Below are 14660 nucleotides of genomic sequence, written 5' to 3'. Positions count from 1 at the left end.
TTTTAAAAATTCAATATCATCACATTTCCCAGCATTTTCCATGGGGTTCACCTCCACTCCCATCAGAAACTCATTGATCCCCTCTTTTCCCCCTCCCTGCACAGCCTGGGCTCAGCAAACCCCTCCTGGCTTCCATTTGCCCCCTCAGCTACCAAAGGAAAGCAAAAAAAAACCTTGGAATCCTATGTCTGCACACCCCAATCATTGTAACACACAGAGCAGCGAGCAAAGAGCAGATTTTGTGCCCGAGGAGTCACCCAGGGGATCGTCCTGCCAAGAGGCTTCTCCAGGGAAAGGGGATTTCTGGGGCCATCAGGCTGTTCAGGTTTCCTGAGGCATCCCTGCCGCGGCATTCACAGCCAGAGGAAATGTCAGAGGGCATTTCCCTCCCTGCAGAGCCCCCTGGCCTTTCCTGAAGCTCAGCCCTGCCCCAGAGATGGCCACCGGCCCTCCCTGCTCTGCTGGGGCTCACTCTGGGACCCAAAACTGCTCTGTTTTCACCCAGGATAAAAGTGGGCCACTCAGGCTTGGTTCATTTCATTCCTTTTTATTTCACCTTCCTGAAAGAACCTCCCAAAAATGAAGTTACAGCAGCTGATCCCTCTGAACCCACAGCATCCCAAAACCTGGGAAGGGTTTTTTGAACAGGTGACCAAGGGAAGGCCAGGGATCACCCCAAGGGGTTCAGAGCAGGAGCTGAGCTCAGCCCAAACTCCTCTGCATCCCGGGAGAGCAGGAAAATCCCCCAGGAGCAGCAGAGATTCAGCCTTAAAAAGTGCTGGGAAGGGAATGGAGAATCCCTGAGGAGCTGGGAAGGGGCTGCAGAATCCCTGAGGAGCTGGGAAGGGGCTCAGCCTGGAGCAAAGGAGGCTCAGGGGCCCTTGTGGCTCTGCACAGCTCCTGCCAGGAGGGCACAGCCAGAGAACAGGGACAGGAGGTTCAGGGTGGACATTGGGCAAAAGACACAATAAAAAGGAAACAGCAGCTGCCCTTCATTGAAATGCCAAAGTTTCCTGGCCAAAGGGCAGAGTTCCAGAGCAGGAGCAGAACTGTTCCTTCCCCAGGGCTCCCCATCACCCTCGGCCACTGTCTGATGGAAGCACAGAGCTGCAGTGAAGCTGGGCAACACCAGAAGGAAATGAAGGGGCAGGGTCCCCAAAAACCTGCTACAAACAGGGCAAGAAGTGAGGAAAAAGCACAGCCCAGAGCTGAGGAAAAAGCACAGCCCAGAGCTCTGGGGTGCAGCCCCTGCAGAGCTGCAGCACAGCTCCACTCCCCCATGGAATTCACATTTGCTCTCTCATCCCCCCAGCTGCATTTCTGCCATGAAAACCTGCAGGAGTTTTGCTCCTGAGAGGACAAAACCAGAGGCAATTTTGCCAAAAGCCAGCTGAGGTGGCCAAGGGAGCTGGGGGTGAGGATTGCCTGGTGCCAGGCAGGTTTCTGCTCCAGATTCACCAGCACTCACTCCTTGGGGCAATCCATCCCCTGAGAGGCACAAACGCTCTGCAAGCACGGGCTCAGCACTTCTGCTGCTCACAGGGGGATTGGGTTTCACCTGCAGCTGTCTGACACCCTGCCCTGTCCCAAAGAGGAGTGCAGACCTTACCTCAGTCACAAACAGGGTGCGGGGGTCAATGATGTCCAGGAAGTGCCTGAATCTGCCATAAAATGAACTCTGCAAAACAGGGAGACAAAAAACAATAAAAAAGTGAGAAATTCCCTTTCAGGGGTTATTTCCCTTGCAGAATGAAGCATCAGCTGAAAATGAATAATATAGGAGGTTTTTGTTGGTGGTTTGGGATAGGAAACCCAAAGAACTCCAGGATTGCCTGGATCCCTCCCTTTGCTCCCAGCAAAGCCTCCTCAGGCTCTTCCCAGCTTTTCCATCCCCACACAAGCACAGCCAGCCCAGATTGTTCCCAAAGTGCCCCCAAGAACCAGCCCAGGCTGCTCAGGGCTGCACCCTGGGCACCTCCAGAGCCAGGAAAAGAATCTGCAAGGAGGGAAAGGATCTGTGAAACAGGGGGAAGGCCATGGGCAGCTCCAGGGGAAAGGAGAAAACACGACTCAGTATTTAGACAGTGAAAATAAAAACATCAGTGGGGGTTGTACCAACTGCAAGCACCAGACCATGAAATACTGAGGGACTGGGAGCCCTTGGGACACATTTGGGAGCATCATCACTCCTGCCCCAGCTGGATTCCAGGATCCTGGGGCACGAGAGTTCCTGAGAATGCTCAGGGCAGCCCAGCGGCCTCTCCTCATCGCCCAGAGCCCCTGGGGACGTGGATCATGGCCAGGGACACCAGGAGCTCTGGGAATTCTCCATCCTCACATGGCCCATCTCCTGCTGGGCTACAAGTACAGGCCTGGAGCGGGGATGGGGCAGTGGGAATGGTGTTTAATCACTGCTGGCACCTCTTCCCAGAATGGGCTGCTGGCCCCTGCTCCTCTTCCCAGGTCCCCAGGGATCCCCTTCCTCCTGCTTTGCAGATCCATCTGTCCAGGATCCCTTCCTGCAGGGATCCCCCATTGATTTCTGCAGGGATCCCCCTGTCCTGCCCCCATTGCTGCAGGATCCCCTATTCCTGCAGGATTCCTGCAGGGATCTCCCCTGATTCCCACAGGGATCCCCCCTGATCCTCCAGGGATCCCCCTGATTCCTGCAGGAATCCCCCTGATTATGCGGAACCCCCACCCCAGGGATCCCCCTGATTCCTGCAGGGATCCCCCCTGATTCCCACAGGGATCTCCCCTGATTCCTGCAGGGATCCCCCCTGATTCCCACAGGGATCTCCCCCCTGATTCCTGCAGGGGGAACCCCCTGACTCCTGCAGGGATCCCCCCCTGATCCTCCAGGATCCCCCATTGATTCCTGCAGGATGATTCAGCCCTGACATGCAATCCCCCATTGATTGCTGCAGGGATCCCCCTGATTCCTGCAGGGATCCCCACTGATCCTACAGGGATCCCCCATTGATTCCTGCAGGGATCCCTGTGCGAGGGCCCTGCCCAGGGCACTGCTGACCCCCACTTCAGCCTGACCCCACAAACTCCAGCATTCCTCCATGTTCTGCACCAAAAACCCCAAAAAAACCCCCCCAATGGAACAGAACAGCTCCACACAAGTCCAGGGAAAAAGCACAGCGGTTTTTAATTAGCATGGATCTAATTAATGCTAATTCTGGTACTTTTGAGTGGATTTGAGTTGACATTTTGCTGCCTCCCTCTTGTTTTGGGTGTGGGATCCCTGCAGATGGCAGAACCGTCCCAGCCTGTGCCAGGGGTGGGTGGGCAGTGAGCAATCCCTGACTCAGGAATGGAGCAAGGCCAGGAGCAGCCGCAGCCCCTGCCCATCCCACAGAGCCCAGGGCAGCTGGGCAGCTGCTGAACTAACAGCTGGAATTGCTGCTGAACTAACAGCTGGAAGTATTGCTAACCAGCTAGAATTGCTGCTAACCAGCTGGGCAGCTGCTGAACTAACAGCTGGAATTGCTGCTAACCAGCTGGAATTGCTGCTAACCAGCTGGGACTGCTGCTAACCAGCTGGGCAGCTGCTGAACTAACAGCTGGAATTGCTGCTAACCAGCTGGAATTGCTGCTAACCAGCTGGGACTGCTGCTGAACTAACAGCTGGAATTGCTGCTAACCAGCTGGAATTGCTGCTAACCAGCTGGGCAGCTGGAATTGCTGCAGACTAACAGCTGGAATTGCTGCAGAACTAACAGCTGGAATTACTGCTAACCTGCTGGGCAGCTGCTGAACTAACACCTGGAATTACTGCTAAATACTTGGGATTAATGCTAACCACGTGGAATTGCTGCTAACCAGCTGGAATTGCTGCTAACAACCTGGAATTATTGCTAACCAGCTGGAATTATTGCTAACCAGCTGGAATTGTTGCTAAACAAACACTTGGAATTATTGCTAAATACTTGGAATTACTGCTAACCTGTTAGATTTACTGCTAACCAGCTGGGACTGCTGCTGAACTAACAGCTGGAATTATTGCTAAATACTTGGGATTAATGCTAACCATGTGGAATTGCTGCTAACAACCTGGAATTACTGCTAACCAGCTGGGACTGCTGCTGAACTAACACCTGGAAATATTGCTAACCAGCTGGAATTACTGCTAACCTGTTGGAATTTCAACTAACCAGCTGGGACTGCTGCTAAACTAACGCCTGGAATTATTGCTAACCAGCTGGAATTACTGCTAAACAAACACCTGGAATTATTGTTAACCAGCTGGAATCACTGCTAAATACTTGGAATTACTGCTAACCCGCTGGAATTACTGCTAACCAGCTGGGACTGCTGCTAAACTAACACCTGGAACTATTGCTAAACACCTGGAATTATTGCTAACCAGCTGGAATTGCTGCTAAACGAACACTTGAAATTATTGCTAAATACTTGGAATTACTGCTAACCTGTTAGATTTACTGCTAACCAGATGGAATAACTGCTAAACACTTGGAATTACTATTAACCTGTTGGAATTATGCTAACAACCTGGAAGTGCTGCTAACCAGCTGGGACTGCTGCTGAACTAACAGCTGGAATTATTGCTAAATACTTGGGATTAATGCTAACCAGCTGGAATTGCTGCTAACCAGCTGGAATTATTGCTAACCTGCTGGAATTGCTGCTAACCAGCTGGAGTTGCTGCCTTCACCACCAGCAGGATGTGGGGATTCTAAATTTCAGTGGCCTTGGCTTCCCCCTGCCTTTATCTCTGTGCCACGTTGGGAACAGCAACACCACATGGAATGAAATGGGATTCCGTGGAAATTAATGGAAATTATTGGAATTCGTGGGATGAAATTAAATGGAAATCAACATAATTCAATGGAAATTAATAGAAATTATTAGAATTAATGGAATTAAATGGAAATTAATGGAATTCTATGGAAATTAATGGAATGAAATGGAAATTAATGGAATTCAATGGAATTCAATGGAAATTAACATGGAATTCAATAGAATTCGGTGGAAATTATTGGAATTAATGGAATTCTATGGAAATTAATGGAATTAAATGGAAAATAATGGAATTTAATGGAATTAAATGAAATTGAATGGAATTAAATGGAAAATAATGGAATTGAATGGAATGAAATGGAAATTAAATGGAATGAAATGGAAATTAAATGGAATGAAATGGAATTAAATGGAAATTAAATGGAATGAAATGGAACATCAGTGTTTTACACCCCCTTGACCAGGAGTGGATGACAAGGGAGGGGAAGGAGAGCCCAGGATCCAGGGGCAGCACGGAAATGTCCTCTGGAATGCCCAGCTCCCCTCTCCTGGCTGCTGCCCGTGCCAGGCTCAGGCTTGGGCTGGCACTGAGCCCCTGCCTGGCCCGGCCCAGCAAGGCCCAGCCCAGCAAGGCCCAGCTCAGCCCCAGCCTGGTGTGACCCCAGCCCCACATTCCCTGCCCATGGCTGGGGAGCTGGGAGTGCCCAAACCCCAAAATCAGGGAATGGTTTGGGTGGAAGGGACCCCAAACCCACCCAGTGCCACCCCGGCCATGGCAGGGGCACCTCCCACTGTCCCAGGTGCTCCCCCAATGTCCAGCCTGGCCTTGGGCACTGCCAGGGATCCAGGGACAGCCCCAGCTGCTCTGGGAATTCTGTGCCAGGCCAGGGGGCACTGAGGGGTTTGTTTCTGGGGCAGGGGGCACTGAGGGGTTTGTTTCCGGGGCAGGGGGCACTGAGGGGTTTGTTTCCAGGGCAGGGGGCACTGAGGGGTTTGTTTCAAGGCCAGGGGGCACTGAGGGGTTTGTTTCCGGGGCAGGGGGCACTGAGGGGTTTGTTTCCAGGGCAGGGGGCACTGGGGGGTTTGTTTCCGGGGCAGGGGGCACTGAGGGGTTTGTTTCCGGGGCAGGGGGCACTGAGGGGTTTGTTTCCGGGCACGAGGGGTTTCGCACTGGAGGGGTTTGTTTCCGGGGCAGGGGCACTGAGGGGTTTGTTTCCGGGCCAGGGGGCACTGAGGGGTTTGTTTCCGGGGCAGGGGGCACTGAGGGGTTTGTTTCCGGGGCAGGGGGCACTGAGGGGTTTGTTTCCAGGGCAGGGGGCACTGAGGGGTTTGTTTCCAGGGCAGGAGGCACTGAGGGGTTTGTTTCCAGGTGCTGCTGCCTGAACTTGCCCATTCTGTGCTCAGAGAGCCCCAAAACCACCAGGGAGGCTGGGTCTGGACAGGTTTGGTGGAACGCTGGTGAGTCATTGCCCTGCGCCTGGAGTCCTCTGAGAACCAGGCTTAAACTGGAGCCAGGCTCAAACTGGAGCCAGGCTTAACCCAGAGCTACCAGGGCTCCTTGGGCTCACCTCAACCAGAACCAGGCTCAAACCCGAACCAGGCTCAAGCCCAGAGCCACCAGGGCTCCATGGGCTTCACTCAGCTAGAACCAGGCTCAAACCCAGAGCCACCAGGGCTCCTTGGACTCCACTCAACCAGAGCCAGGCTCAGACCCAGAGCCAGGTTCAATCCCAGAGCTCAATCCCAGAGCCAGGCTCAATCCCAGAGCTCAATCCCAGAGCTCAATCCCAGGGCTCAATCCCAGGGCTCAATCCCAGAGCCAGGCTCCATCCCAGAGCCCAATCCCAGAGCTCAATCCCAGAGTCAATCCCAGGGCTCAATCCCAGGCCTCAATCCCAGGGCTCAATCCCAGCACCAGGCTCAATCCCAGAGCCCAATCCCAGCACCAGGCTCAATCCCAGAGCTCAATCCCAGAGCTCAATCCCAGCACCAGGCTCAATCCCAGAGCTCAATCCCAGAGCCCAGTCCCAGCACCAGGCTCAATCCCAGAGCCCAATCCCAGAGCCAGGCTCAATCCCAGAGCTCAATCCCAGACCAGGCTCAGAGCCCAATCCCAGAGCCAGGCTCCATCCCAGAGCTCAATCCCAGGGCTCAATCCCAGAGCCCAATCCCAGAGCCAGGCTCAGTCCCAGAGTTCAATCCCAGAGCCAGGCTCAAACCCAGAGTTCAATCCCAGAGCTCAATCCCAAGTCACCAGAGCTCAATCCCAGAGCTCAATCCCAGAGCTCAATCCCAGAGCCCAATCCCAGCACCAGGCCCCATCCCAGAGCCCAGTCCCAGCACCAGGCCCCATCCCAGAGCCCAATCCCAGCACCAGGCCCAATCCCAGAGCCCAGTCCCAGCAGGCTCAATCCCAGAGCTCAATCCCAGAGCCCAATCCCAGAGCCAGGCTCAATTCCAGAGCTCAATCCCAGAGCCCAGTCCCAGCACCAGGCTCAATCCCAGCCCCACCAGGGCTCCCTGGCTCCCCCGCTGCAGTTCCTGCCCCGCTGCCAGCCCCTGCCCAACAAGGATCCCTTTGTGCGCTGCTCGCAGCCTGGCACTCGTGGTTTCCCTTTCAGAGCGGTGCAGAGCAGCTCCCTGCTGGCATCCCCTCATCCAGGTCAGCCCAGCTCGTTCCCACCGCATTCTCCTCACTGCAAGCCAAAGGAATTTTATTTTTTTTTTTCAGTTCAGGATTGGTTTTCACAGAGCTGCATACAAAACCCAAGGCAAAAAAAGCATAAAAAACCAAAAAACAAAAAAAACAAAAAAACAAAAAAAAAAACAAACAAAAAAAAAAAACCCACAAACAAACAAAAAAAACCAACCCAATAAACCCAAAACAAAAACCAAGCCCCAGCAATTCCCAATGTCAGGAAAATGAATCCACAGACACCAGAGGTTTATGTCCAAAAAGGAGACAGAGGAGTCCTTTTTTGGCTTTATTCCAATAAAGGGAGAGCCCATGGGGCATCCCTTGGGATCTCTCACATTTTGGAAGATGCAGCCTTCTTTTTATCCCAATTTCCAGCCACATTTCCCTTCTCTCTTTCCCCATTCCTGAGGTACTTGAGAGGTTCAGACTTCCCAGAACACCTAATCCCAGAGATTCCCCTCTAATGTACAGCCCTCCCTTTTCATTTTTAATTCCTATGGAATTTCGGGAGTTTTCCCCATTTCTGAGGTACTTGGGAGGTTCAGACTTCCCAGAACACCTGATACCAAAGATTTCCCTCTAATGTACAAAACCCTCCCTTTTCATTTTTAATTCCTATGGAATTTCGGGGTTTTTTTTCTTCCCCATTGTTTCTTTCATCTCTCAATGTCTAATTTCATTTCTCAGCAAACCCAAAGTTTATTTGTAAAAGCAAATCTCTTTTTCCATTCATCAATCAGTGGAATCCTTCCCATTGTTTCTTTTTTCTCCCAGTGCTGGTTTTATCCACCAGCAGCCCCACAGCTTGTTTGGAAAGAAAAATTTACTATTCCTCTCACCAATAATTTGGAAATTTGGGGGAAATTCTGCCCTGGCAGGGTGGGCAGGGGCTGGGCTGGGATTCCCAGAGCAGCTGTGGCTGCCCCTGCATCCCTGGCAGTGCCCAGGGCCAGGCTGGGCACCGGGACAGTGGGAGCTGTCCCTGCCATGGGTGGGTGGCACTGGGTGGGATTTGAGGTCCCTCCCACCCCAAACCAGTGTGGGATTCCCTGATCTGTCACTCTTATATTTTCTGAAAAATCCCTGTGCCAGGATTTTCTCCTGGGAAGCTGAGAAGCCTCAGAGGAAAATGCAAACAATAATTATTTAATTGCTGCTCCTGTGTTTGCTGCTTTGGGATGGGGCCTGGACATTGTTTACCAACAGGTGAATGTTTGATTGGTTCCATGTGGATTGTTTTTAATTAATGGCCAATCACAGCCAGCTGTGCTGGACTCTGGTCAGTCACGAGTTTTTCACTATCATTCTTGTTAAACCTTCTGTCTGAATGCTTTCTCTTCCTTTAGGATAGCAATATAATATAATAAATAAATATAATAAAATAAATATAATAAGTATAATAAAATAAATATAATAAGCATAATATAATCAATTTAATAAATTAAATATAATAAATATGGTATTATATTATATATAATATAATGTAATATAATATATAATATCGATTATATTAGATATAATATATAATATGTTATATATTATATTATATAATATGTAATATATAATATATTATATATTATACATTATACATTATATATATTATACATTATACATTATACATTATATATTATATATATTATTATATATTATATATTATATATTATATATATATTATATATTATATATTATATATTATATATTATTTATATATTATACATTATATATTATATCAGCCTTCTAAGAGCGTGGAGTCAGATTCCTCATCTCTCATCTCGTCCTGGGGACCTCTCAAACTCCCCAGTGTTGCAGCAAACCCTGAGCTGCCAGGAGGTGGGAATGGATGAGAGGAGCAGCCCTGGGCACAGGAGCAGCTCTGAGCCCTCCCTGCCAGCCCTGCCTCAGTTTCCCTGGGAGCTGGGGATGGTTCGCTGTGCCAGGCTCATCCAGCCCAGCCTAACCCCTGTGCCAGGCTCAGGCTCATCCCAGCCCAGCCTAACCCCTGTGCCAGGCTCAGGCTCATCCCAGCCCAGCCTAACCCCTGTGCCAGGCTCAGGCTCATCCAGCCCAGCCTAACCCCTGTGCCAGGCTCAGGCTCATCCCAGCCCAGCCTAACCCCTGTGCCAGGCTCAGGCTCATCCCAGCCCAGCCTAACCCCTGTGCCAGGCTCAGGCCCATCCCAGCCCAGCCTAACCCCTGTGCCAGGCTCAGGCTCATCCCAGCCCAGCCTAACCCCTGTGCCAGGCTCAGGCCCATCCCAGCCCAACCCCTGTGCGCTCAGGCTCATCCCAGCCTGCTAACCCCGGAGTGCCGCTCAGCCCAGCCAACCCCTGTGCCAGGCTCAGGCCCATCCCACCCAGCCTGTGCCAGGCTCAGGCTATCCCACCTAACCTGTGCCAGGCTCAGCCCCCGCCCGCCCTGTGCCAGGCTCAGGCCCCGCCCTGTGCCGGCTGAGGCCACCGTGAGCGGCGGAGCACAGTGCAAATCCCATTTCCTGAGGAATCTGGGCTGGTTTGGGAGCACTTCCCAGCAGGGGCCTGGGAATGTCAGTGCCAGGGAACATCCTGGAGCTGGGCCCTGGAGGTGCAGCTGGTCCCAAAAGCCACAAAGGGTTTGGGGGCAGGCTGGAATTCGGGATTTCAGCTCACTGATCCTAAATAAGGAGCAGGCTGGAATTTGGGATTTCAGCTCCCCATCCTGCCCTGCACAAGGAGCAGCTGGAATTTCGGATTTCAGCTCACTGATCCTAAATAAGGAGCAGCTGGAATTCGGGATTTCAGCTCACTGATCCTAAACAAGGAGCAGCTGAATTTGTTTCGTCCTGCCCCACAAGAGCAGCTGGAATTTGGGATTTCAGCTCACTGATCCTGCCCTAAACAAGGAGCAGGATGGAATTTGGGATTTCAGCTCCCTGATCCTAAACAAGGAGCAGCTGGAATTTGGGATTTCAGCTCCCTGCACAAGGGAAGCAGTTGCAGGATCAGGGAGAAGGTGAGGGGCAATTAGGGAGCTGTTAATGACCTTCAGGAGCAGAGGAATCCCGAGGAGTCCGTGCTGGGCAGGGCATGGACAGCCTCAGCACTTCAATTACAGCCTGCTTAACCTTAAGTTAAACACAGTTTAATTAAACCAGAGCAAAAGGCATGCAGGCTTGGCGTGGGGCTGAGCTCAAAACCAGGCTCATGGCAGCTTTGAATGAATTAGGAGAGATTGAAGCTGAAGCAAATAAAATTAAGGCAAAGCCAGTGAGCAATGGGGCTGTGTCATTTGGGACAGCCCACTGCAAGTTTGGGCAAAACCTGGAACCCCTTTGATGGCTTTAATTTGGTTTTCCAAAGTTGAGGAGCCAGGATTCCAATGGGAGAAGCTCCTGCACCAGGGGCAGGGCACAGGAACCTGCCAGGAGCAGGAGCTGGGGGTTAAAACCCAGAACAAGGGACAGAAACCAACAAATTCCCCTCTTTAAACCCAGTCCTGGGTGATGGAGGTGGGGAAAAGCCACAGCAGGAGGATGTGGAGCTGCTGGAGTAAATCCAGAGGAGATCCCAGGGCTGGAGCCAGGCTGGCACAGCTGGGAATGTTCCCCTGGAGAAGGGAGAATTTGGAATTTGGGATTTCAGCTCACTGCATCTTAAACAAGGAGCAGCTGGAATTTGGGATTTCAGCTCCCTGATCCTACACAAGGAGCAGCTGGAATTTGGGATTTCAGCTCACAGATCCTAAACAAGGAGCAGCTGGAATTTGGGATTTCAGCTCCTGCCCTAAACAAGGAGCAGCTGGAATTTGGGATTTCAGCTCCCTGATCCTACACAAGGAGCAGCTGGAATTTGGGATTTCAGCTCCTGCCCTACACAAGGAGCAGCTGGAATTTGGGATTTCAGCTCCTGATCCTAAACAAGGAGCAGCTGGAATTTGGGATTTCAGCTCCTGCCCTAAACAAGGAGCAGCTGGAATTTGGGATTTCAGCTCCCTGATCCTAAACAAGGAGCAGGCTGGAATTTGGGATTTCAGCTCCTTGATCCTACACAAGGAGCAGCTGGAATTTGGGATTTCAGCTCCCTGATCCTACACAAGGAGCAGCTGGAATTTGGGATTCCAGCTCACTGATCCTACACAAGGAGCAGCTGGAATTTGGGATTCCAGCTCACTGATCCTGCCCTACACAAGGATCAGGCTCTGGCAGCACAAGCTGAGATCTCAGACACTGAACCAAAGCTGGGCAGAGCAGGGGGGCTGGGGAAAGCCCAGAGCTCCTGGCAGGGAAGGTTTGGGGGTCCCTGATCCCCTGGGAATGAGCTGGGGCTCCTCCAGAACAAAGTCTGGGGGGAAACAACACGGGCAGGAGGGGGGAAATAAAGAACTGGAGGGGCTGGGACAGGGATGGAGGGGTCCCAGGCAGGGATGGAGGGGCTGGGCTCTCCCAGGAACAGTCTGAGCACAGATGGGGGGGCTGGGCTCTCCCAGGAGGATCTGGAACCAGGGGTGCAGGGGCTGGGCTCTCCCTGGAGGATCTGGAACTAGGGGTGCAGGGGCTGGGCTCTCCCTTGAAGGATTTGAGCCAGGGATGGAGGGGCTGGGCTCTCCCTGGAGGATCTGGAACCAGGGATGGAGGGGCTGGGCTCTCCCAGGAGGATCTGGAACCAGGGGTGCAGGGGCTGGGCTCTCCCAGGCCGCGGTGGGAGCAGGGATGTGAGTGGGGCTGCATCCCAAGCAGGGCAGAGCAGCCAGGACCCACAAGCCCTGGGAGCATGCCAAGCCCTCCCCCTGTGACCCCACAGCGCTGCTGGCTTCCCGCCCTGGGCAGGCAGGAACGCGGGACGGGGCCAGCGGGACAGCAGCACCTCAGCCCTGCCACAGCTCCTGGCAGGGCAGGGGCAGGGATAGAGCCCCCGGGCACAGAGTGGGGGCTTTGCCACGCTCAGAGTGCCCCCCTGGCAAAGCACTCCCAAAAATGCCCTCCCAAGGGCTCTCCCAGCACAGGGGGACCCTCACTGGGGCCAGCAGCCAGGAGCAGCCCTGGAAGGATCCCCAGGGCTGCCCCCAGGGCCAGCAGCTCCTGAATGAGCAGAAAGCAGCAGCTCTGCCAAGCCTGCCTGCCAGGGCTGCGCTGCCCAGGGGGAGAGGCAGCGTCTCCTCCTCCTCCTCCTCATTGAAACTGCCCAGCTGGAGCGTCCTGCCTGTTCCCAGGGGAGTCAGCCCTGCCTGGGGCTCTGAGGATGTGCTCTGCGACCTATGGGACCCCAAACCCTTCCCACTCCCACTCCCATTCCCATTCTTACTCCTGTTCCCACTCCCATTTCCACATTCCCATTCCCATTCCCTGGGCCCCTGCACTGTCCCAGGTTGCTCCAAGCCCCAGAGGGATGTGGGGTGTGGGAGAGGCAGGAGATCCACCCTGGAATGGCCCCACCATGGAATGGAATTGTCCCACCATGGGATGGCTCCATCATGGAATTGTCCCACCATGGAATGGAATGGTCCCACCATGGAATGGCTCCCTGGGAAATCCACAGCTGAGCCCAAAGGTGGCTGGGTCAAGCCGAGCACAGGTGTGGAGTCAGACTGGGGTTAAACAAGGGTTAAACAAGGGTTAAACAAGGGTTAAACAGGGGTTGAACAGGGGTTCTGGATTGTTGTGCACGGTGGGAATGGTCCCCATGGCGGGACACACTCACACGCCCAAGGTAAGGAGCAGCTCCTCCAGGGAGTCCTGCCCAGCTCAGGAGGGACTGGTGGAGGTTTATCAGCCTCACTGGTTCCACCAGCACAACCAGTCCTCTCTGGTCACCCACACTGGGTGGTAACAATGCCCACCTGCCCCTGCCCTGCTCACCTGGGCACAGGTGTGTGCCCGAGCACAGCTGCTCTGCCCATCTCAGCTGGCAGCTGTGGGGGTGACAGCGGTTCTATCTGTCACATTCTCTTAACCTGACACCATCCTGGGGGTCACAACCCCCCCTCCATCCCATGGCACCAGAGCTGGGCATTGCCCGGCGGGGCTGGCAAAGTGCCCACCTGGAGCACCCCTGGTTCTGGGAGCCCCACCCCGTCCCAGAGCTGCTCCTCCCCTCCCAGCCAGCCTGGGCAGAGCCCATTCCCGAGCAGCAGCCCCCCGGGACAAGGACGAGGCCGCGCCGTGCCACGCCGAGCACCTGCCCGCCCTCACGGGGCTCGAACCCACGACCCCGGGGCCCCGCGCCCGCCGCGCTGCGCGCCGCGCCACAGGGGCTGCGGGGCCGCGCAGTGCCCGCCGCGGGCAGGGGGCGGCGGCTCTGACTGACAGCTCACCCGGCCAATGGCGCGGGGGCTGCGGGCCAATGGGCGCGCGGCGCCGCGGGAGGGGCGGGGCGGAGCGGGGAGCGGGGGGCTCCGTTCGCGGAGTGGGGGGGCGATGCCGCACGCGGGGAGGAGGGGGCTCCCGCCGCCGCTCCCGGTGTCCCCCCCGCCGTCCCGCGCCGCCGGCAGTACCTGCTCGAAGCGGGGCTTCCCCAGCTGGAACGGGGGATAGTCCGCCGGCTCCGCCATCCCGCAAGCGCCACTTTAAACAGCCTCCCCCGCCGCTCGGCCCCGCCCCCTGCCGGCCCCGCACTGATTGGCTGCGGCCAACCGCAGCTGCCGCGGGGCACGCCGGGACATGGAGTCCGCCGGCCGCCGCCGGGGGCGAGGCCGCGCCCGCTCCGGCAGCCAATGGGGAGCGCGCTGGGCGCGGGGCACCATGGGAAATGTAGGCCCACTGGGGAAAGGGGGGCTCCAGCGTGAGGGAAGGGCTGGTGAGCGGGACAGGAGAGAAGAGTTTCACCTTAATTGTGTAATGGACTGGGCTAATAATGAAACACAGAGAGGAGAAAGCCAAATAACGCCTAAAAAACCACCCCCAAATGTTGTTGGATTACATCTGTGAGAAAAAGGACACGGAGGGGCTGGAGCATGGCCGGGGCAGGGCCTGGAGAATCCCTGAGGAGCTGGGAAGGGGCTGCAGAATCCCTGAGGGAGCTGGGAAGGGGCTGCAGAATCCCCGACGAGCCTGGGAAGGGGCTGGAGAATCCCTGAGGAGCTGGGAAGGGGCTGGAGAATCCCTGAGGAGCTGGGAAGGGGCTGCAGAATCCCTGAGGAGCTGGGAAGGGGCTGCAGGATCCCTGAGGAGCTGGGAAGGGGCTGCAGAATCCCTGAGGGAGCTGGGAAGGGGCTCAGCCTG

At 54.6% G+C, this 14660-nt stretch overlaps 1 protein-coding gene across 1 annotated transcript in view; it reads right to left on the bottom strand.

Moving 5' to 3' along the window:
- Nucleotides 1-14026, bottom strand: part of SFXN5 (sideroflexin 5) — a 117100-nt gene extending 103074 nt beyond the window's left edge. The window contains exons 1-2 of the mRNA XM_030947420.1: nucleotides 13934-14026; nucleotides 1610-1678 (exon numbers count right to left, since the gene is read on the bottom strand). Coding sequence (XP_030803280.1) covers nucleotides 1610-1678; nucleotides 13934-13990 — 126 coding nt within the window. The 5' untranslated portion in view covers nucleotides 13991-14026. The remainder of the gene's footprint in view (nucleotides 1-1609; nucleotides 1679-13933) is intronic.
- Nucleotides 14027-14660: the final 634 nt, after the last annotated feature.

The sequence above is a fragment of the Camarhynchus parvulus genome, chromosome 4 (assembly GCF_901933205.1).
Source record: "Camarhynchus parvulus chromosome 4, STF_HiC, whole genome shotgun sequence".
NCBI lineage: Eukaryota > Metazoa > Chordata > Aves > Passeriformes > Thraupidae > Camarhynchus > Camarhynchus parvulus.
The sequence above is the reverse complement of the archived record's forward strand: the minus strand, read 5'-3'. Positions and strand labels throughout refer to the sequence as shown.